The 24,117-nt window shown below is 37.8% G+C and overlaps 1 protein-coding gene and 1 pseudogene across 4 annotated transcripts in view; one reads left to right on the forward strand and one right to left on the reverse strand.

The window, feature by feature from the left end:
- TAX1BP1 (Tax1 binding protein 1) overlaps positions 1–24,117 on the reverse strand; it is an 88,976-nt gene that overhangs the window by 53,708 nt on the left and 11,151 nt on the right. For all 4 annotated transcript variants that reach the window (XM_032643923.1, XM_032643924.1, XM_032643922.1 and 1 more), the window contains exons 3-5: positions 18,979–19,081; positions 12,428–12,615; positions 8,783–8,941 (exon numbers count right to left, since the gene is read on the reverse strand). In XM_032643923.1, coding sequence (XP_032499814.1) covers positions 8,783–8,941; positions 12,428–12,615; positions 18,979–19,081 — 450 coding nt within the window. The remainder of the gene's footprint in view (positions 1–8,782; positions 8,942–12,427; positions 12,616–18,978; positions 19,082–24,117) is intronic.
- LOC116759801 lies at positions 4,149–4,657 on the forward strand (annotated as a pseudogene).

Consider the following 24,117-nt stretch of genomic DNA (forward strand, 5'->3'; position numbering starts at 1 on the left):
GGTTAAAAAAAAATTCTAGCTTTACAAGAAAATTCCAGATCCAAAGGATTAAATTTTTTTGGTTGGAGTAGAAAAAGGAGGGGGAAGAAAGGCTACAAATATATCTATAAATGTCTAAGTTATTTCCTGAACATGTATACATTCCACAGACAAGTAACTTTTTTTTTTTTTAATTTTTATTTATTTATGGCTGTGTTGGGTCTGTGTTGCTGTGCGGGCTTCTCATTGCAGTGGCTTCTCTTGTTGCAGAGCACAGGCTCTAGGTGCAGCATGGGCTTTAGTAGTTGTGGCTCGCAGGCTCTACAGCACAGGCTCAGTAGTTGTGGCACACGGGCTTAGTTGCTCCGTGGCATGTGGGATCTTCCCGGACCAGGGATCGAACCCGTGTCCCCTACACTGTCAGGCAGATTCTTAACCACTGCGCCACCAGGGAAGTCCCGACAAGTAACTTTTAATGTTGGGTTTCACATACGTTTTTAAATAAGAAGAAAAAATTTAGGATGGTATAATTTTACTTATATTAAGTTGCTTTTTAAATTAAAATTGAATGATTTACTTTACACCAGATCAATGGAACAGAAAAGAGACCCAGCAATAAACGCATGCATATGTGTTCAATCAATCTATCAATACAACAAAGGAACCAAGAATATACAATAGGAAAAGGGTACTCTCTTCAATAAATCGTCCCGGGAAAGCTGGACAGCCACATGCAAAACAATGAAACTGGACCACCATCTTAAACCATACACAAAAATTAATTCAAATGAATAAAAGACTTAACTTTAAGACTTGAAACCATAAAACTCCTAAAAGAGAACACAGGGGGTAATACGCTCCTTGACCCTGGTCTTAGCAATGAATTTTTGAATTTGATACCAAAAACAAAAATAAACAAGCAGGACTACATCAAACTAAAAAAGGTTCCGCACAGCAAAGGAAACCACCAACAAAATGAAAAAGCAACCTCTGAAACTGGAGAAAATATTTGCAAATCAAGTATCTGATAAGAGGTTAATATCCAAAATTATATTTAAAGAATTCACACAACTCAATAGCCACCCCCCACGATAAAAACCCCACAATCCAATTTAAAGATTGGCAGAGGAACGGAAAAGACATTTTCTTCCAAATACAACACATGAATGGCCAACAGGCACATGAAAAGGTGCTCAAAATCAGGGAAATGCAAATCAAAGCCACAATGCATATCAGCTCACACCTATCAGAATGGCTGTCATCAAAAAGACAAGGGATAGGACTTTCCTGGAGGCACAGTGGTTAAGAATCCACCTGCCAATGCAGGGGACACGGGTTCGAGCCCTGCTCCGGGTAGATCCCACATGCCGTGGAGCAACTAAGCCTGCGTGCCACAACTACTGAAGCCCGTGCTCAACAAGAGAAGCCACTGCAATGAGAAACATGTGCACTGCAAAGAAGAGTAGCTCCCGCTCACCACAACTAGAGAAAGCCCGCAAGCAGCAACAAAGACCCAGTGCAACCAAAAATAAATAAATAAAAATAAAAATAAAAAAAAAGACAATGGATAACAAAATACTGGTGAAGATGTGGAGAAAAGGGAACCCTTGTGCACTGTTGGTGGAAATGTAAACTGGTGCAGGCACCATGCAAAAGCCAATATGGAACGAAAACTATGCCATATGATTCAGCAATCCCACTTCTGGGTATGTACCCAAAGGTACATACGGAAGAGATATGGAAGAGATTTATCTGCACTCTCATGTTCACTGCAGCATAATCACAACAATCAAGATAAAGAAGCAACCTAAATGTATATCAGTGGGTGAATGGATACAGAAAATGTGGTACATAAATACAATGGAATACTATTCAGTCATGAGAAAGAAGAAAATCCTGCCATTTGCAACAACATGGATGGACCCTGAGAGCATTATGCTAAGTGAAATATGCCAAACAAATACTGCATGGTATCTACTTATATGAAGAATCTAAATAAAAAGTCAAACTCATAGAAAAAGAATAGAAAAGTGGGTGCCAGGGGCTGAGGGGTGGGGAGCGGGGAGGTTGATAAAAGGGGACAAAGTTTTAGCTATAAGATGAATAAAGTCTGAGGATCTAATGTATAACATTGTGACTACAGTTAACAACACTATACTGTATAAGTGAAATCTGCTGAGAGAAAAATGTTCTCTCTCTCTCTCTCACACACACATACACATACACACACACACACACACACACACACACAAAAAGGATAAATAGGGGAATTCCCTGGAGGCCCAGTGGTTAGGACTCCATGCTTCCACTGCAGGGGGCACGGGTTCGATCCCTGGTCTGGGAACTAACATCCCATAAGCCATGGGGTGCAGCCAAAAAAAAAAAAAGATAAATATGTAGCTGAAGATGTGTTAATTAATTAGACGGGAGGAATCCTTTCACAAGGATTCTTTTCACAATCCTTTCCTTTATACATATTCAAATCATCATTATATACACTTTAAATGTCTTAAAATTTCATCAATTACACCTGAACTGAATGAAAAATACTCAATGCTACAAGTCTTGTGAAACAAACTATAAAAAATGCTTCATGTACCTAGGGGCAGGACAGGAATAAAGATGCAAACGTAGAGAATGGACTTGAGGACACGGGGAGGGGGAAGCTGGGACGAAGTGAGAGAGTGGCACTGACATATATACACTACCAAATGTAAAAGAGATAGCTAGTGGGAAGCAGCTGCATAGCACAGGGAGATCAGCTTGGTGCTTTGTGACCACCTAGAGGGGTGGGATAGGGAGGGTGGGAGGGAGATGTAAGAGGGAGGGGATATGGGGATATGCGTATGCACATAGCTGATTCACTTTGTTATACAGCAGAAACTAACACATCATTGTAAAGCAATTATACTCCAATAAAGATGTTAAAAAACAATGCTTCATGTTACACCTCTGTATTAGTCTATACAAGATTATGAGCTAGTTCAAAGTATATTAATATATTTTAGAAACAAAGTATTATGAATTTCTGAAACTATTACTTAGCAAATCAGGTGCAAAATGAAAGTAATTGGCTTTAAAGAAACGTGTTGCTAAATACATTAAATTACGCATTAAAATTAAGCCTTTGTGTCTTCTCAATAAAAACACGGTAAAAGAGAATTAGAAATTCAATGATATCCTAACTTCAAAATTGGTTTTTAGCAATTCTGCACATTAGATAGATAGATAGATAGACATAAGCAACTGGGGCAATCCGTACATTAAGCAGTTTAAATGCCTTAAACTACCTCTATCCAAAACCAGGTATCCAACGCAAGGAAAAAGAAAGCCAAAAATATAAAGATAGTTGAAGAGGTCCACACTAGCCAGAGCCACCATCATAATGAGAGATCTTTCATGTTCTCTCACTCCTATACCTATGACAACTCCCAAATGCCTGGTAATGTCTCAAGGTACCCTACCTAGTTTGTGAAACTTAAGAACCAAAGAACCAAACTTAAGAACCAATAGTTCATAACATGCTCCTCATATTGTTTAAGCAATATTGACTTAGTACCACACAAAAGAAATTGGTTTTAAAATATCTTGAAGTACATCTTAAGTTACCAGTATTCAAGTTAAGAATATAATTTACTTTATGGAAAAAACTCAATTCATAGTTTAGGCACCAAAAAATTATAAACTAAACTAACTAGAAAACTTAACAGGATCACAGCCCATTTTAGTCCTACTTGGAAAACAAGATTCAATACCATTCAATTTTCAATCTTCTAATTTCAAATATATATCTAGTTTTCAATCTTCTAATTTCAAGTATATATCTAGCACTCCAAAACAAAAACAAGAACACAGAGAATATACATACAACCTGCTAATTTTTACGTAAGTCTAATAAATGTAAAGTTGGGGGTTAAAAGCCTAATACAATGGGATATTACGTGACATTAAAAAGAACGAACTGCTGACACATACTATAAAATGGTGAAGCTTGGAAACATCATAAGTGAAAGAAGCTAGTCACAAAAGGCCACATATTATTCCATTTGTATGCAATGTCCAAAACATGCAAATCCATAGAAACGGAAACTTGGATTAGTGGTTGCCTGGGACTTGTGGGAAATAAAGAGTGACAACAAATAGGTACAAGATTTCTTTTGGGGCGGGTGATGAGCTTGGTGCTGAGGAACCTGCAGCGGGCAGTGCCCGAGGCGGGTGCGGCTCCGTGAGAAGGTGCAGGCAGTGCGGAGAGCCCTGTGGGTGCAGAGGTTCGACCTGGGGGTCGTCTGTGTCGACAACAGATTCAGCCGATTAATACAATCTACACAAACAAAAATACCCCAACAGATGTGCTTTCCTTTCCATTTCACGAGGATCTGAAAGCAGGCAAAATTCCCCAGCCTGATTTTCCAGATTACTATAATTCAGGAGACATTTTCCTGGGAGTAGAGTATATCTTCCAGCACTGCAAAGAAAATGAAGATTCCTATGACATCCTGACTGTGACTGCCACCCATGGGCTCTGTCACCTGCTGAGCTTCACACACAGCACGGAGGCCGAGTGGCAGAAGCGGTACCAGAAGGCGAAGCAGGTTCTCGAGGAGCTGAGTAGGCACAGAGGGACCAGGTTTCCGCCCCTGAGCAGGGGCCTCTTCTGACTGAAGTGTCACAGTATGAATGAAAGGTGGATCCCCCCCCTTGGGCCCCAAGGATCAGGGGTCCCCCACGCTGAGGTCCCTGCTGGCCACTGCTGTCCTGTGGGGCTGCAGAAGTGCCAGTCCTAGCAGGTGCTGAATTCTATGAGTGGAACCTGCCTCTTAAAACACTAGAGAAATTTCCACTCATTTCTTTGTTCAGGACACAGGTAGGTGTGTTATTTTCAGTGTTGTAAATAAAATAGTTCTAAGTGCTCAGAAAAAAAAAAAAAGATTTATTTTGGGGGTTCTAAAACTAGGTTATGGTAATGGTTGCACAATTCTATAAATATAATAAAAACCACTGAATTTTATACTTTAAAGTGATGAACTTTGGGGGTATGTAAATTACATCTCAACAAAGCTGTTTTTAAAAAAGATCGATTAGATAAGCCCTCAGCAGTAGGTATAGTGTGTCATTAAGAACACTAGTATAGTATACAGTGTGATTAAGAGCACTGGCTGGAGCCAGACTGCCTGCCTGTACCACTTATATAAACTGTTCAATTGTAGGCAGGTTAAGTAACCTACACTTCATAGTATAAAGAGAGTTAACAGACATAAAAACACTCAGAATAGCACCTGGCTTACATTAAGTATTATATGAGTTACTCTTATTAATCAGCCTTTTACAGGAGAGAAAAATCCACACTTCTTTGAAGTTCAACTAAAAATGAATGTAAAAATTATCCTTAATGAAAATTGTTACTTTTTAAATTTAGAGTGTACATGAATAATGGAACATACATATCACATTAAAATAATCTAGGGGAAATACAATATATAAATTATAGCTCTCAATTTATAAATATTATTTGGTTTCAGTTTTAATCTACTTTGTAATCCTACCTTATACCTTCAAGGAGCCAACGTTAAATGTAATTAAACATTTAGTTAAATGATAACAATTTAACACAAGTTAAATTGATAATCTTAACTTGTCCAATTCTTTTAATTTACAAAATGAGTGTTCCCTCTAGTGGTATTTTACAATGAGAAAAGTCAATGTTTACAAAAGATGGAAGATTTTATTTATAAACATTAAATTATTATAAACATTTAACTGTTTTAGTATTTGTCAAGTACTGAATGGGTAATAAGTTAATCATATTTTATAAAACAATGAAAATGCAATATATTTCTTCTACCATGAAGAAACTGAAGTTCTCTACAGATCATTCCTAGTATACTATTATAAAATTTTAAATGAATGGTAAATATCTTAATAGTCCTTCAGATATTCAGAGGCTATATACTCATACATACCTCAAAGAGAAGACCTTTAGGACTATTATATGAAGATCGTTTTTCAGAATTCATACCATGGAATAGATTTTAAACAGATGCCAAGAAATGTCACAGATTTAATAAGCCACGCAACTAACCCGGGTTTGAAAGTTCCTGAGCTGTTCTAACTGCCCAGCAGGCCTCCCTGATTAAGATGGAGACTATAATTTTGGAAGTAAAAAGCAAATTCATAAAAAACTAGAAGCCCCACAACTAGGAACAAAGAAGAACTCTCTCTCCTGGCAAGCATGTTATTTTATCCCCAGAAATAAGCAGTTGCCAAAATATAACTCATAATTGTTTACATATAACATTATACAAGTACTATCAATACTTTTAAAATCTGGGGAAAAGGCTGTCAATTTCTATTCCTCTTGGATGACACTCTTCATATTTTAGTTCTTCCTTGATGATTCTCTGGTCTATCACTATGAAAAGTAATACAACAATATAGCTACTTAAAGTTAGTGAGCATCTATTACGTAACCAATACCATTCTAGGTTCTTTTATCACCATTTTCTATAGTATAACATATTTTTAAAAATCACTACCACATACTTCATCTTCCCAGAGAGTATATTCCAACGGAAGGATAGCAGCAAGGAAGAAGTGCCTTTCAAGATTAGTGACTGTCATCAAGATTTATGAGTTGCCATAAAAACTTCCAAAGATCTCTTCTGGGTACCACAGCCACAATCTCCTACAGATTTTGCTTCATTAATCCCTTGACCTCAATCTACCACTTTCTCAACCTAAGTCTATCAGAATTATCTTTAGTCTTGCCTGTAGTGCTTAACCCCTTGTCACCTGGACAGCAGAGAGAACCTGAGACTGTTTAAATCTCAGCTAATACTCGACTGAACCAGAGAAATGGCCTAATGTACATTAGTATTTCACGCAATTAAAGGCCTCTCATTCTGCCATTCCTACCCTTGCAAATCATCCTTTCTTCCCTTGGATTTCAAGGCGATGAGTGTCTAACCTTAAAGGCCATATTTCAGGGTATTCTTGATCTCATGGGCTAAGTTCATGCTGTAATGGGCCACTTTAGAAAACTATCAAATCCAGGTACAAACATCGAGAGAAATGAGTGAAGAATAGAAAGAGAAGGGTAAGAATTATACAAAGGATAGCAAAGGAGTTATAACAACTGAATTAAAAATTTAGCTGAATGTCCTAATGGTCAAGCTAGGCACATACAATGAGATTTTATCATAACATTTATAATATAATATTTGGTACACCTGCTTAAAAAGTTCAAATTTAAAAAGTGGTTCCTTGAGGGCTTCCCTGGTGGTGCAGTGGCTGAGAGTCCACCTGCCAATGCAGGGGACACGGGTTCGAGCCCTGACCCGGGCAGATCCCACATGCTGCAGAGCAGCTGGGCCCGTGCGCCACAACTACTAAAGCCCGCGCGCCGTGCTCCGCAATAGGAGAAGCCACTGCAGTGAGAAGCCCGTGCACCGAGAAGAAGAAGAAAAAAAAAAAATGGTGGTTCCTTGGACTTCCCTGGTGGTCCAATGGTTAAGACTTCTGCGATTCCACTGCAGGGGGCACTGATTCAATCCCTGGTTGGGGAACTAAGATCCCACATGCCCCACAGTACCCACCCCCCCCCCACCAAAAAAAACCAAAAGTGGTTTCTTAACCAAATAGAGTAACTTACTCCTACTGTAGGATACTCCTACTGCAGGACTTCAAGTATTCCCCAAGAGTAAAATTGGGGGAATATTTTAAACTATTTTAAATAGTTTAAAAAATATTTTAAACTAAAAAGGCTAATGGTAACAAGGACAGAAGACTTTACAGATGTTTATAAGGAGATTCACAACTGTACACATTGCTATAAGTTATGTTTACCCTCTAACTCAAATAAGTAATCCTCAAACAAACAGAATAAGGCTAAAAAAATCTTTTCAGTTTGAGCCCTATCTGTATATAATCTCTGCTCAGGTGTGCAATATACAACCACTTCACTAGAGTATAAAACCTATTAAGAATCACTGTACTAATGGTTCAATTAACAATTACTAAGCAACTGTTCTAGGTCTTGCTGCACAAAAGAATAATGGAACAGACCCCATCCTTAGGGAACAATAGATCAATCCTGTCAATGGACATTAGCATACCCAACTAGTTACAACGTATGTGAGACTGTGGTATGTATAATCATAATCTGTGCAAGTTTGTCAAAACTAACAAATTTTCTTATGAAAATATTAAATAAATTAGGTGATTGGTTTTTTCCATTGTTTTTGGCTACTGACTTAAATCCATTTGTATCTCTAATCAAGCCACACTGTTTTACACTTATACTTCTTTTTTCTTAGATTAAGAAATTGTGCCAATTTTTAATTAGGTGGTTTTTAGTATAATGTATTGCATTTCTCACATCAAGGATTTCAGAATTCTAACATTACATCTTATTTCACTAAATTCTGCTTTTTAGAAAAGTAATTTTAACTACTTTATTCTGTTCTCCCCTTTATTCAGTGTTTATCATTCCTAATTGTATTTCTAACTCCTCTCCCCCAAATCAATCAAGTATCCTACAATTAGATGTAAAGCATCTAGAAACAGTTGTCGGGGACAATGTCACAAGCCTGATACCAAATATCTAAAGTATTTTAACCATTTACAACATAAAAGAGGCTATGACAGAAGGTTGATAGGCTCTGACCTATTCTCATACAAACATCTTTCTAAATGCCACTTTTTTCAACATGTGGTCTTCACTCATTTTAACTGGTTCAGTTCCTGAAAAAAGTGGGTTTCAGACAATATACTATAACTCCAATCAGTTACATAAGACACAACTAACCTTTTGCTCTGCTTGCAGTTGGTCACATCTTTCTTTCTCATGGTTAAGTTCTCTTTCCATTCTTCCAACTTGTTCTCGAAGTTGTGTTGTTTCTTTTTCCAGAACAGCAATTAACTTTAACAGTTCTTCTTTTTCTTTCATGGTTTTCTCAATTTTCAACTATAAAACAGAAAACTCAAATTGTTTTTTTATAATCTTATAATACATTACTAATTCAGTTTTCCATTTCAAAAAAATAGTGAAGAAATTTGCAGAAAGAACTTTTACATACTATCTACTTCATATCAATCAGACTCTTTTAGTCTTCTGTTAGAAAAATTCATGAATCATAAACTTAAACCATTTTTTGGTTGGGCAAAGAAAAAAAACATTACAAGAAGGTATAAAAGTAATGAATTTTATTATGAAGGTGCCTGCTAATCACTTTTCAAATCAGTACTACAAATGAGGCATATTAAGTTTCATAAGTGACTTAATTCTGGGCTGTTCTTATTTTGGGTAATAATCAAGGAGAAAAATGTGTACCTCTTCTTGAATGCAAATCTATGGGAAATCCTTGAATCTATTAAGAACTTCCTTGTGTGTTACATAAGGCCTTCATCTATGGGATTACTGTGAAAAGTTCTTTAAATAAGGTACTAAGGAATAAGTTTCTATATGTATTTAGCTAAATTAAAAGGAACTTTATAAGTAAATGCAAATTTTAAGACAAAAATGCACACTGTAACATATTAACAATATAATTGACTCTTACATGAACACTAAGTTACTTAGTTCAGGAAAATCTAAACTCCAGTATTCTAAAAATTACCAAATTAAGGGACCTAAAATAGTAAATAAAATGGTTAATATTTCTCTTACAGCAAGAAGTCTGATTCTATTAAAAAAAAAAAAAAAGAAGTCTGATTCTAACAAGGGAAGAAGAATGGAGACTCAGAGGGAAAACTTCACAAAGGAGGCACCATACATTTAGCTAAAATAAAATGTTTTCCCCCAATACACCCCAAGTCACTTTTCCAGGGTCATAGAATCAAACTCTAATTAAACTCTAAAATGGCTCTTATGAAAGTTAAAGAACAGTAAAATTTTTAAATGACCCATCTATCTCTTTCAACAGACTAAATGAAAATGACAGGAGTAAATGCCCTCAAAAGAGAAAAGTTTGGGCTTCCCTGGTGGTGCAGTGGTTAAGAGTCCGCCTGCCAATGCAGGGGACACGGGTTCGTGCCCCGGTCTGGGAAGATCCCACATGCCGCGGAGCAGCTGAGCCTGTGAGCCATGGCCGCTGAGCCTGCGCGTCCAGAGCCTGTGCTCCGCAACGCGAGAGGCCACAACAGTGAGGGCCCGTGTACCGAAAAAAAAAGAGAAAAGTTTACTTATTCACTTAATTTTTTACCTTACCTATTTTTTAAAAAATCATTTTTGGCTCTAAACTTTCTGGCCACTTAAAAATAAAGATACACCTTGACACAGTACAACAGAAACATTATAAAAGAACCATTTTTTCCCAGTGATTCATTTAACTGACACATACTTTAGAGTTCACTGAATCTTAAGTAGAAATTTTTAAAAGGAATTAAAATTATATGAAAGTGTATACAAGTCTAATTCCTGTCCCCAGTTTTGCATTCTGGTATCTTTCGAGCAAACAAAAAGGTTAAAATTTTACCATGAACACCCATAACCTAAATTCAATAATTATTAATATTTTGCCATATTTACTCTCCCTCTATATACCTAAGTTTTATTTCTTTTTCTTTCTTTTTTTTTTGTTAAAGCATTTGAAACACAATTGCAGATACTTAACCCCTAAGTGCACAGGCCAAGCATCTCCTAATAAGTACAGTCTTGTATTTAACCACTACCATGATCATAGCTAAGAAAATTAACAATAATTTTATAACACCCAACGGGTAGTCCATAGTTAAAATCTACTACACTACCCCCAAAATATCTACTTTTTAGAAATCTAGGATACAACCAAGGTTCACAAACTGAAGGATTGTGGCTCAATCATTCTTAATAACAGTGCCCTAGATAATGTCTCACACTTGTACTAATTTGGTGCATTTTTAGTAAAATCATTAAAGATTTTGATAAATGTGGAAATTTAAAAGACTCGTCAAAAAATTGATCAGAATATAAATACCTTATCTCAGAAACATTTACCTAAGAGACAGCATACATTTTATGAGTAGGAAGAAGAGAACTAAACTGTGAAATGTCCCAATTTACTTGGAGCACAAAAGATAGGTAGATGCCAAAATGCTGTTGTTTTTCTCTTGGAGGTCCTGAAATCAGGGTGGTCTAACAAGTATCCAAAAAACTGCAATATAAACAGTCACTGCATTCTTCATAAGATCTAGGCTTGTTTCAGCATCTTTGACTAGCATTCAAATACCAGGCTAAAAACCTTGATCATCAGGCGGTTGTCACCACAAAATGTTTTAGTCACCCTATAAAAGTTACATTTCTTTATTTAAGATAAGAGAGGAATTTCTGGAAGGGGGAAGGAAAGATACAGAAAAATTCACAGTAAGTTACTGGTTCCTTCTAACCTTCTTAGTTCGACTGTCTAATATCTATAACCTCTTGTCTTTTTTCTGTAGTCTGTTTTTTAAGATAAATAAAATCAAAGGCATAAAATATTTATATATAAAAAACATCCATCTGAGTATAAAGAATAAGCAATGACTCACCATAGGCTAAATAGGAATGTAAAATAACCAAAAATGTATACTGAATCAATTAAAGATCTTTTTCACAGAAACTCAATATAATATTCTAATTTTTTAGGTTTAGGGTAAAGACATTGAGAAATATCTTGAAATAGGAATGCTGTTCTATTTTTTTCCTTCACTAAGTACTAAAAATTAAGACATATGGCATTAGACCATCTACACAGAAAATTTCTTTTGATGCAAGTGCAATGACTCCAAAATATTCAGTGAAAAAGAGTGAGAAACTTTTTCACCTTTTTTAAAAAAAATTATGGTTAATCCAGCTTATTCATTTGATCAAATAAACAGGAAAAGAAATCATTGTAAAAACGCTGAACCTAAATTATGAGACTGGGACGCTTCACTGATTCACTGCCACACGTGAGACAGAGCATGCTTGTGTTATAGTGAAATGAAGTTCACACCCAATTACAGTTAGACTTACTGCTTCATACCACTTTACCATCAGCTTCACCCCCAAATCTGTATTATTCTACAATCAACAGATTAGGCCATCCCTAAAGAAGAAAGGTTAGGGGGAGGGAACATTAGGAAGTTTTAGGTCTAAATTCTCTCAATAATTACTTATTGCAGATATACTATGCACAAAATACTGATAAGCCTAGGGACAGTCCCTGCCACAGTGAAATCAGTAACATAATTGTGACAGAAAATTTTTTTTAAGTATTTCAAAAACAACACTCTAAGTTTATTATTTTAGTTAAAAAGCATTTGATTTTCAGGTTATACTCCTGCATAACCTAAAAATTCTTAAAATGCCAACCAACATGAGCTCTGTTTGTAATTTATCTATGACTGATTTGTCTTTTTTAAAACATTCACTATTTTTAAGTCACAGTTCATAACAAAATAATCCAGTTCATAATATAAATTTATGAATCACCAGATCACTGCTGGTACCAACCTCAAGAAGGCCAGCTTTTGTGGTCACCACCAACATGTCAGAATTTCCTTCATCTTCCATAGTAAGCAACTCTTCAACTGGAGAAGAAGCTCGAAACTGAAAAGGTGTACTTGCTCCACGAATTTCACCCTTATGGGTAACATAACAGAACTGATAAAATTCTCCATCATCATTTGGAAGGTAATATCCTAAGAGGAAGTTAACAAACAAAAAAAGTATTAAATTTTCTGTTATAAAATTACTTGAATTTAACAAATCTTGCCATATCCTCTCATTTATGACCCTGTTTCTAAGCACTCAGGATATGTCTTTCCTATCTTTCACCAATTATCTATCAAAAACTAGACTCTTGGGCTTCCCTGGGCGCAGTGGTTGAGAGTCTGCCTGCCGATGCAGGGGACACGGGTTCGTGCCCTGGTCCGGGAAGATCCCACATGCCGCGGAGCAGCTGGGCCCATGAGCCATGGCCGCTGAGCCCGCGCATCCGGAGCCTGTGCTCTGCAACGGGAGAGGCCACAACAGTGAGAGGCCCGCGTACCGCAAAAAAGAAACAAAAAAAAAAACAAAAAAAACCTAGACTCTTCTTTCTTCCCTAAATATGTCCATATTTTTCTTATCTTAGGTCTAAGCTTATACTCTCAGAATATTCTTTCCCTGTATCTTCACTAGGGTAAAACCAATTTATCTGGGAGAGTCAAGTATGCAGTTTTCAATGAGAAAGAGGCTGAAGGCGGAGCAATGGAAGAACTAGCATAAAAGCCTAGGAGGACCAGGGGTTGGAATACATCATTTAAAGAAATGTTCCCTCAAATATGACATTAACTAAATGCATAAGAGAGATATTAACAAACGGAATACACTGTACATGTGCACTGTGTAAGGGCAGAAAGAGGATGAGGTCTACTGATGCAGAACAAAAATAAGCTTCGGAACCACACAGATTTATTCTGGAATTCCAGCTCTACCACTAATTATTATTTACTTAACCTCCCCGAGCCCAAATTTCTTATCTATAGAAGAAATTTGAAGCCATCTATCTAAAAGTTCCAAAGTACCATGGATTATGTAGTTCTATCATCTAGCCCACTATCTGACAAATTATGTGTTCAATATTTGTTCCTTCTCTCTTCAGCTCAACTGTTACCCTCTTTTAAATTTTGCTGTATTATCCTAGCTCAAAATTAATCCTCTCCAAATCCTAGCTCAAAATTAATCCTCTCCAAAGCTCCCATGGTATTTTTTACATTAAAAAAAAAAATCCTCCACCATGTACTTTGCATTACCATTATACACATGCTTTATAGCCTACATCCAGAACTCAGAAATACTGAGGGCAGATTATTAATAAATATAAAAATTCTGGAATTCCCCCAGAATGACCTGAAACAAGGAAGCATTCAATGACTGTGAAACAAACATACAAAGGTGAATATATTCCCCTTATCTTGGATATTAATATCTACCCAGAAATGTGCATTCACTATGCCTATTATTCCTTCATATCTTGAAATTTTTAGCATCATTATTACGATATTGACTTCACTTGACTTCATTCTTTAAAAAATAGCTGAACTTTGTCCACAGAGGGGAGGGGGCAGAGAAAATATAAGCCTGAAACATCCTGTGGTGCTTAAAAATAAGAACGAAGCTGTCAAAAAAGAAGGGGGTGGGGGAGTCAAAAAACACAGAAGCCCCCTTGACAGACCTCCCAATAGCCAGAGAAAGCTAAATCAATTTGAGCAACAAAAAAATTATAGCATTAAACTTTATTCCACAGAAGAAAATATATATGCATGAATGAGAAAAGGATGACTCTTCCTAACATAATAATTGCAATTAATAATGTCCAAGAAATGAGAATAGAAAAGCATCATCAGGCAAAAACAACAATAATTATTGCAGGCAAGATCCACTGATGGATACTAAAATTAGTGGGTGAAAGTTTGAGGAGAAACAAGGTATCTCAAAATTGCTCCCCATAATACTGTTAAATCACAAAGGGAAAAATACTAACTTTACAGTGGAGAAACCCAGCAGACACCACCTTAACCAAGTGATCAAGACTAATATTACGGGCTTCCCTGGTGGCGCAGTGGTTAAGAATCCACCTGCTAATGCAGGGGACACGGGTTTGAGCCCTGGCCCGGGAAAATCCCACATGCCACGGAGCAACTAAGCCCGTGCACCACAACTACTGAGCCTGAGCTCTAGAGCCCGCAAGACACAACTACTGAGCCCACATGCCACAACCACTGAAGCCTGCGTGCCTAGAGCCCGTGCTCCGCAACAAGAGAAGCCACAGCAATGAGAATCCCGCGCACCGCAACCAAGAGCAAGCCCACACGCAGCAACAAAGACCCAACACAGCCAAAAATAAATAAATAAATAAGTTTTTTTTAAAAGACTAATATTACTACTAAGAAGACAATCAGACATCAAGTACTCTCTGATACAATGCACTGAAAAGAATACATCATCACTTCTATGATATTCTTCCTGAAAATGTATAGCCTCAATCTAATCATGAGAAGCTGTCTGAAAAACTCAAAATGAGGAACATGCTACCAGAACAAAACAAAACTGAACAGTACTCTTCATAAATGTAAAGGTTATGAAAGACAAGGACAGAATAAGGAGCTATCACAGACTGGAGAAGACTATGATGATACGACAACTAAATGCAATGTGGGATTATGGACTGGATCCAGGAACAGAGAAAAGAACACTACAGCAAACACTAGTGAAATCTGAATAAAGTTTATACTTTAGTCAACAGTGTTGTACCAATGTTGAATTCCTGTTTTTTTTAAATAAATGTACTGTGGTTATGCCACATGTTAACATTATGGGAAGCTGGGTGAAGGGTAGATGAAAATTCTGTATACAATTTTTGCAACTTTACATCTAAAATTATCTCAAAATACAAAGTTTTAAAACAAAGTAATACAGGGAATTCCCTGTCGGTCCTTTCCAGTGGTTAGGACTCTGTGCTTCCACTGCAGGGGGGCACAGGTTCGATCCCTGGTTGGGGAACTAAGATCCTGCAAGCCTAGAGGCACAGCCAAAAAAAAGTAATTAAAGGTACATCTAGCAATAAAGTTTTTAAAAACCCCATCCTCCTACTATCTACTACTAAATCCGCGGCTGAGTAACTTTGCAAAGGCCACTACACTTACTTTTAAAGTTTAAATAGAAAAGAAAAATATAGTTTGACTAATCAGCTCTGGTATCATGGCATTAGAAATTCTACAAACTAGATATTCGAGGTCTGATTTTTTTTAAATCTCACAAAAATAATTCACTAAAAATTATGGTTCAAATACCATTTGAGATACAAGATATAGTTATTCAGAACTGAAATTTAAAGCTACCTAGAAATAGCTCTCCTCAGATCAGTAAAACTGAAAATAAAATAGGAAAATGTAAAAACCAAACTCCAAGTCAAATTTTATAGCCTGTAACATTACCAATCAAATTATAGTAAACAAATAAGGGTCCATTTAGGAAAACAGTTACATTTATGTACACTTTATTAGTTGTTCTGAGTTTTGCATTTCAGGATTCTCATGACTACTCCATAAAATGAGCAATATTGTTTGGATCATGCTTAGGATTCCTTCTGGCTCTAATTCTCTATGACTAAATTTTTCATGACTCTATCCTGAGCTCCTTATATAACAAACAAGTTCTAGGCAGGCAGAAGATTTTATCTCTGAATTTCAAAGTAAAAATTATGATGACTTTTCAAAAACATGTAAAACTTAGCTCCCATGAAAATGCTTTTACAATATGAACAGAAATAAACTGGATGCTTTTCTCCTTTTTTTCTAACTGCTTTGAAACTTTCTGCTGTCATAAATAAGCAAATTCATTAGTCACTATAACAAATTCTGTACATTTATTATTTATTATAAGAAAACTAATCACATTAAAAATGACTGGAGGGCTTCCCTGGTGGCGCAGCGGTTAAGAATCCACCTGCCAGGGCTTCCCTGGTGGCGCAGTGGTGGAGAGTCTGCCTGCCGATGCAGGGGACACGGGTTCGTGCCCCGGTCCGGGAAGATCCCACATGCCGCGGAGAGGCTGGGCCCGTGAGCCATGGCTGCTGAGCCTGCGCGTCCGGAGCCTGTGCTCCGCAACGGGAGAGGCCCCAACAGTGAGAGGCCCGCGTACCGCAAAAAAAAAAAAAAAAAAAAAAAAAGAATCCACCTGCCAATGCAGGGGACATGGGTTCGATCCCTGGTCCAGGAAGATGCCACATGCCGCAGAGCAACTAAGCCCGTGTGCCACAACTACTGAGCCTGAGCTCTAGAACCTGCAAGCCACAACTACTGAGCCTGCATGCTGCAACTACTGAAGCCTGCACACCTAGAGCCCGTGCTCCGCAACAAGAGAAGCCACTGCAATGAGAAGCCCGTGCACCGCAACGAAGAGTAGCCCCTGCTCCCCGCAACTAGAGAAAGCCCGCGCGCAGCAAGACCCAATGCAGCCATAAATGAATGAATGAATGAATGAATTTTTAAAAGTAGATTAAAAAAAAGAATGACTGGAAATAAAGCCACAACTTTTAAGAACAAATATCTTAATAACAAAATCAGTTCCAATATACACACTTGAATTTGATTATCTAAAAAAAGGCTATGAATTAAAAGATAAACTACAGGGCTTCCCTGGTGGCGCAGTGGTTGAGAGTCCGCCTGACGATGCAGGGGATACAGGTTCGTGCCCCGTTCCGGGAAGATCCCACATGCCGCAGAGCGGCTGGGCCCGTGAGCCATGGCCGCTGAGCCTGTGCATCTGGAGCCTGTGCTCCGCAACGGGAGAGGCCACAACAGTGAGAGGCCCGTGTACCGCAAAAAAAAAAAAAAAAAAAAAAAAAAAATATAAAAAAAATATATAATTTATAAATTTGTTAATATATAAAACATCTATGAGGACCTAAATCTCTGTCTATATTACAATACACATTTTATTCTCTGAATATGTGTTTCTTGTCACAGTACATAAGGAAACTTTTTTGTATATGCAAGCTCCATGTGATCACATTCCCAACTGATGTTCACACCAAACATATACAAACCTCGCAATAACGTTTTTTTAAAGAAGTAAACCACCAAAATCCAAAACACTAACACCACCGAATGCTGGTAAAGATGCAGTCCAACAAGAACTCTCATTTACTGCTGGTGGGAATGCAAAATGTTTTTGCCACTTTGTAAAAAAGAGTTTGGTGGTTTCTTATGAAACTAAACGTATTCCTACCATATAATACAGCAATCATACTCCTTGATATTTATCCAAATGAGTTGAAAACTTATATCCACACAAAAACCTGTGCATGAATGTTTATACCAGCTTTACAGCTTTATTCACAACTGCCAAAACTTGGAAGCAACCAAAATATTCTTTTTGTTTTTCTTTTTTGTTTTTTGCAGTACGGGGGCCTCTCACTGCTGTGGCCTCTCCTGCCGTGGAGCACAGGCTCTGGATGCGCAGGCCCAGGGGCCATGGCTCACGGGCCCAGCCGCCCTGCGGCATGCGGGATCCTCCCAGACCGGGGCACAAACCCGTGTCCCCTGCATCGGCAGGTGGACTCCCAACCACTGCGCCCTCAGGGAAGCCCCAAAATATTCTTTAACAGACAAATGGATGAATAAGCTGTGTTACATCCATACAATGGAGTATAATTGGTTTCCTTTGCAATTCTGGGCATTTCATGTATATTAAAATATTATACTGAGACAGAGTCCATTAGCTTCCCCAGACCAAAAACAGTCCATGGTATAAACAAGACTAAGAATTTGCTTTAATACAATCCAAAGTCAGTATAATTTTACTACAAAAATCATTCTACAGCAAATGCTGTTACAGATTTCTAAATAAAATTTTTGTGTTTTGTTTTAAAGCAACAGGGTGTATTTTTTTCACATAACATGCAATCTGGAGGCAGTTGCCTGCTGGCCTTGATTCAGTGGCTCAGACATGTCAGGACAGACATATATGTTCTTGTCTATGCCTTCCCTCGTGAAGCTCTAGCCATCACCTTTGTGAAGGCAGAATGTGGGGGGAGGGGCAATACCAGGTATCTCTCCTCCTTTAAATAAGAGAATTTTTAAAAATCTGTATATAATGCTAAGACAAAAATGAATTTTATATTACTCACATCCATTTTATAGGCAACTTTCCCTATAGAATTTCTACTCTATAAATCCTGTTAATCATCTTCGTGATTTTCATACGGAATATTTTTCTCACCTCTAATTTGTTATATTATCTAATATCAGTAACAGCATTATTTTCTCATTTGAAAAAAAAGATCATCAAAAGACTGCTCTTCAATGAAAGACAATAAGGAAAAAACCTTTCTCTACATAAAATATCATGTGACCTACACTAGATGTTTACATTCTTATGACTTCTGATAAAGAAAGATACTAATTCATTCAACTTTAGTCACTAGACATGCTTAAGTAGATCATTACAATGGGGTACATCATTTTTAATGGCAATAAAACATCTAATTTCATCTAGTTCTGCTTTTCAGTTCTCACCTTGAAACGCTAACACACAATTGACTGTTGATCCTTCTACATAATGTTCAGGCACAGGAGACCATAAAAACGTGTAATAATCACGAGCAGTACTCCATCCAACCTAAAGGAAAACAACAAAAACATGGATATTATAAGTAAGTGGTTTAATATGAGTGATATCTTATAGCATATTGTTTTTCACTACATCCTAAAGTTAAAGCGTGCATTAATGTTTACAAATCCTGAGCATTTTAACAATCACGTCAAATTTTTATAATTTTTTATTAAGCTATAACCTAATGCTATAAAAATCTATAACAGCAGAGTTTCTACTATGTATTAAAATGCAATTTGATATCCAATTTCTCAAGGAAAACCTTAGTACACATATGATCAAATATAAAAACATGCTGCACTTAAAATTTGATTTCACTAAACATGTTTTTAAAATTTATTTTATGCCTTGAATTTAACTGTGTTTTTTTTAGTTAGATTTCCCCCTCCTCCTTAAATCCACTAATTAAACTTCACTAGTCTGTCATCTTTAGTTAAGTCTTGCCTACAGGCAATGGTAAATTTTGTAAAAATTTATTTTTACCTTTATTCCTAAGGTGTTTATATATACAAAAAGACCACCTATGTCCCACCAATCTCTAAAACATTTCCACCTTACAACATGAATATATACATTACATATCTCAGCCTTTATTTTCCAGATGAACTGTACTGTGGTAAATACTGAATATTAGATATGTTTAAAACAGGTACTAGATATCCATTTGCCAGTATATTACAAGAAATTATGCATTATCCACGAGGTTTGATTATACATATATTCTATAATTCTGATCGATTTAGGATTAGAGGGTCCAGAATATTGAAACTGGAAGAATCTTAGTAATCTTTAGTCTCTGAAGGAGAGTTTTCAAACTGTCAGTCACAACCCAGTAGTAAGTGGTAACATTATATCAATTTAGTGGTTCATAGCCACATTTATTTTTTAATTAGAAAGCATCAGAGGGTATGAAGGCTAAGTACTGCTTCATGAAAATTTGTTTCAGGTGTATCTGCATGCAACTTTACTAGGTCAAATCACAGAATCATTATTTTTATTTCTTTCTGTGCGTCATGGCCAAAAACATTTGAAAGACACTATTCGTCTCTTTACAGATGAGAAGCTTGAGGAAACCATGATGTAAGTGATTTTCCTGACCTAAGGCTCAGTTTTTTTCTCTCAGGATTGTTAGAAGGATTACATTAGATGATGAACATAAAAGCAGCACTTGGCAGAGGGCCTGACCCATGATGGGCACTCCATAAATGGTAGTTTTTGCAAGCACAGTATACTGCAGTGATTAAGAGCATAGGAAGTAAGGTCAGACTGCCAAAAAAGATCTCTTACTGGCTAAATGACTTCAGACAAGTTATTTCTGTTCCCTCCTCTTTAAAATGGAGATAAAGGCTTATATGTGTATTAAATGAGATACGGCACCGTAGTGGCACCTGGCACAGTGCCTAGCATATTAGTGTTCATTAAACGTTACCATTCATTAATACCCAAGGGGACACAATGTATTAGGGACAGTGATCTTGACTCTAAAATGTTCTGTCTCTCATTCCATATCCCCCAGTGCTTCTATCATCTCCTGAAAAAGAGCCTATTTGAAGTTTTTCCCAAAAGATACACCTGGTACAAGTCATACCTTGCATTCTTTGCCCTGTCCATATGGTGGTCTTGAAAGAAATATCAATACTACCCAGAGCTACATCTTTCTTGAAAAAAATCTCCCTAAGTTAACAGGCTCTACCTGGACCAGGTGGTCAAAAGACATGCTAAGTGTACCATTTATTTGTGATGGCTGACATGCAAAACTGCTAATGTCAGAATTATAGATACCTGATTCAAGTGGCACTGGGAATAGCAGTAACAGATACAGTTCACTGTTCGTTGTGGAATAAATACTACCCTCATCTTACAAATTAAGAAACTAGTAAATGGCAGAGTCAGAATCTGAACCTGAAGTTCAAGCTCTTAACCACCAGGACACTACTCACTCTCCTCCTAGCAGGATATAAAATACTCTCATACTTTCTGAAATTCCACTTCCTTCCTTCCAACACTGAGTCAATGACTATACAATTCTTAAAAGAACTGCACGTTTTTGGATTGGGTTGTTTGTTTTTTTGTTATTGAGCTGCATGAGCTGCTTGTAAATTTTGGAGATTACTCCTTTGTCAGTTGCTTAATTTGCAAATATTTTCTCCCATTCTGAGGGTTGTCTTTTGGTCTTGTTTATGGTTTCCTTTGCTGTGCAAAAGCTTTGAAGTTTCATTAGGTCCCATTTGTTTTTGTTTTTATTTCCATTTCTCTAGGAGGTGGGTCAAAAAGGATATTGCTGTGATTTATGTCACAGAGTGTTCTGCCTATGTTTTCCTCTAAGAGTTTGATAGTTTCTGGCCTTACATTTAGGTCTTTAATCCATTTTGAGCTTATTTTTGTGTATGGTGTTAGGGAGTGTTCTAATCTCATACTTTTATATGTACCTGTCCAGCTTTCCCAGCACCACTTATTGAAGGGGCTGTCTTTTCTCCACTGTATATTCTTGCTTCCTTTATCAAAGATAAGGTGACCATATGTGCGTGGGTTTACCTCTGGGCTTTCTATCCTGTTCCATTGATCTATATTTCTGTTTTTGTGCCAGTACCATACTGTCTTGATTACTGTAGTATGGTCTGTAGTATGGTCTGAAGTCAATAGACACTTCTCCAAAGAAGATATACAGATTGCCAACAAACACATGAAAGAATGCTCAACATCATTAATCATTAGAGAAATGCAAATCAAAACTACAAGGAGGGCTTCCCTGGTAGCACAGTGGTTAAGAATCCGCCTGCCATAACAGGGGACATGGGTTCGAGCCCTGGTCTGGTAAGATCCCACATGCCGCGGAGCAACTAAGCCTGTGCGCCACAACTACTGAGCCTGCACTCTAGAGCCCCCGAGCCACAACTACTGAGCACACGTGTCACAACTACTGAGGCCCCTGCGCCTAGAGCGTGTGCTCCGCAACAAGAGAAGCCACTGCAATGAGAAGCCTGTGCACCTCAACAAAGAGTAGCCCCCGCCCGCCACAACTAGAGAAAGCCTGCGCAGAGCAACAAAGACCCAACGCAGCCAAAATAAATAAATAAAATAAATAAATTTATTTTTAAAAAAAACTACAATGAGATATCATCTCACACCAGTCAGAATAGCCCTCATCAAAAAATCTAGAAACAGGGGCTTGCCTGGTGGCGCAGTGGTTGAGAGTCCGCCTGCCGATGCAGAGAACACGGGTTCGTTCCCTGGTCCGGGAGGATCCCACGTGCCGCGGAGCGGCTGGGCCCGTGAGCCATGGCCACTGAGCCTGCGCTCCACAACGGAAGAAGCCACAACAGTGAGAGGCCCGCATCCCGCAAAAAAAAAAAAAAAAAAATCTAGAAACAATAAATGCTGGAGAGGGTGTGGAGAAAAGGGAACAACACTCTTGCACTGTTGGTGGGAATGTAAATTGATACAGCCACTATGGAGAACAGTATGGAGGTTCCTTAAAAAACTACAAATAGAACTACCATACTACCCAACAATCCCACTACTGGGCATATACCCTGAGAAAACCATAATTCAAAAAGAGTCATGTACCAATATGTTCATTGCAGCTGTATTTACAAGAGCCAGGACATGGAAGCAACCTAAGTGTCCATCAACAGATGAATGGATAAAGATGATGTGGCACATATATACAATGGAATATTGCTCAGCCATAAAAAGAAAGGAAATTGAGTTATTTGTAGTGAGGTGGATGGACCTAAAGTCTGTCATACAGAGTGAAGTAAGTCAGAAAGAGAAAAACAAATACTGTATGCTAACACATACATATGGAATCTAAAAAAAAAAGTGGTTCTGATGAACCTAGGGGCAGGACAGAAATAAAGATGCAGACATAGAGAATGGACTTGAGGACACGGGGAGGGGGAAGGGTAAGCTGGGACGAAGTGAGAGAGTAGCACTGACATATATACACTACCAAAGGTAAAACAGCTAGTGGGAAGCAGCTGCATCGCATGGGGAGATCAACTCGATGCTTTGTGACCACCTAGAGGGGTGGGATAGGGAGGGTAAGTGGGAGGGGATATGGGGATATATGTATACATATAGCTGATTTACTTTGTTATACAGCAGAAATTAACACAACATTGTAAAGCAACTGTACTCCAATAAAGATGTTTAAAAAAAAAAAAGAAAAAATCTCCAACACTGTCTACATCCCTTGCCTGGCTTCACTCATTCCCCTACCCAACTTGGACGTCATGGTCAATTACTAATTTCAATAATAATGCACCCAAAACCACCTTAGTATCCTTTGTCCTCTTGACCTCCCTTCCCAACTTCCCAGTCTGAATGATACCCACTTCTGGAATTCTTCGCTCAATTCTAGGTGCTCAATCTCTCTAGACAAACTCACAAAATGGCTGCTCAGAAATCTCCTGGTTAACCTACTCCAATTCCCTATGACATTCTTCCACAGTAGCAAGACCATATCTTCTCCATACTCAAGCCCTCCCCAACTCAGCACATGACCTTGCTTCTCATTACTGAGTGTACTCAATAAATGAGTTCCAGTCCCAATTCATTCAATTAATAGCTGACAAACCCTATAGATGCCTCTTACAGATTATTACCCACAACTGATTCCCTTCTCTAAGGCTTGATCTCACTTAGAAAATGAAGATGGTCTAAACATTCTCTCTGGGACTTCCCTGGTGGCGCAGTGGTTAAGAATCCGCCTGCCAGTGCAGGGGACACAGGTTTGAGCCCTGGTCTGGGAAGATCCCATATGCCACAGAACAACTAAGCCCGTGTGCCACAACTACTGATCTAGAGCCTACGAACCACAACTACTGAGACCAAGTGCCACAACTACCAAAGCCCGTGCACCTAGAGCCCGTGCTCCACAACAAGAGAAGCCACCACAATGAGAAGCCCACGTACCGCAACGAAGAGTAGCCCCCGATCGTCGAAACTAGAGAAAGCCTGCGCGCAGCAACGAAGACCCAACGCAGCCAAAAATAAATCATAAATTTATTAAAAAAAAAAAAATTCTCTCTGCCTCCATT

The sequence above is a fragment of the Phocoena sinus genome, chromosome 9 (genome assembly GCF_008692025.1).
Source record: "Phocoena sinus isolate mPhoSin1 chromosome 9, mPhoSin1.pri, whole genome shotgun sequence".
Classification (NCBI taxonomy): Eukaryota; Metazoa; Chordata; class Mammalia; order Artiodactyla; family Phocoenidae; genus Phocoena; species Phocoena sinus.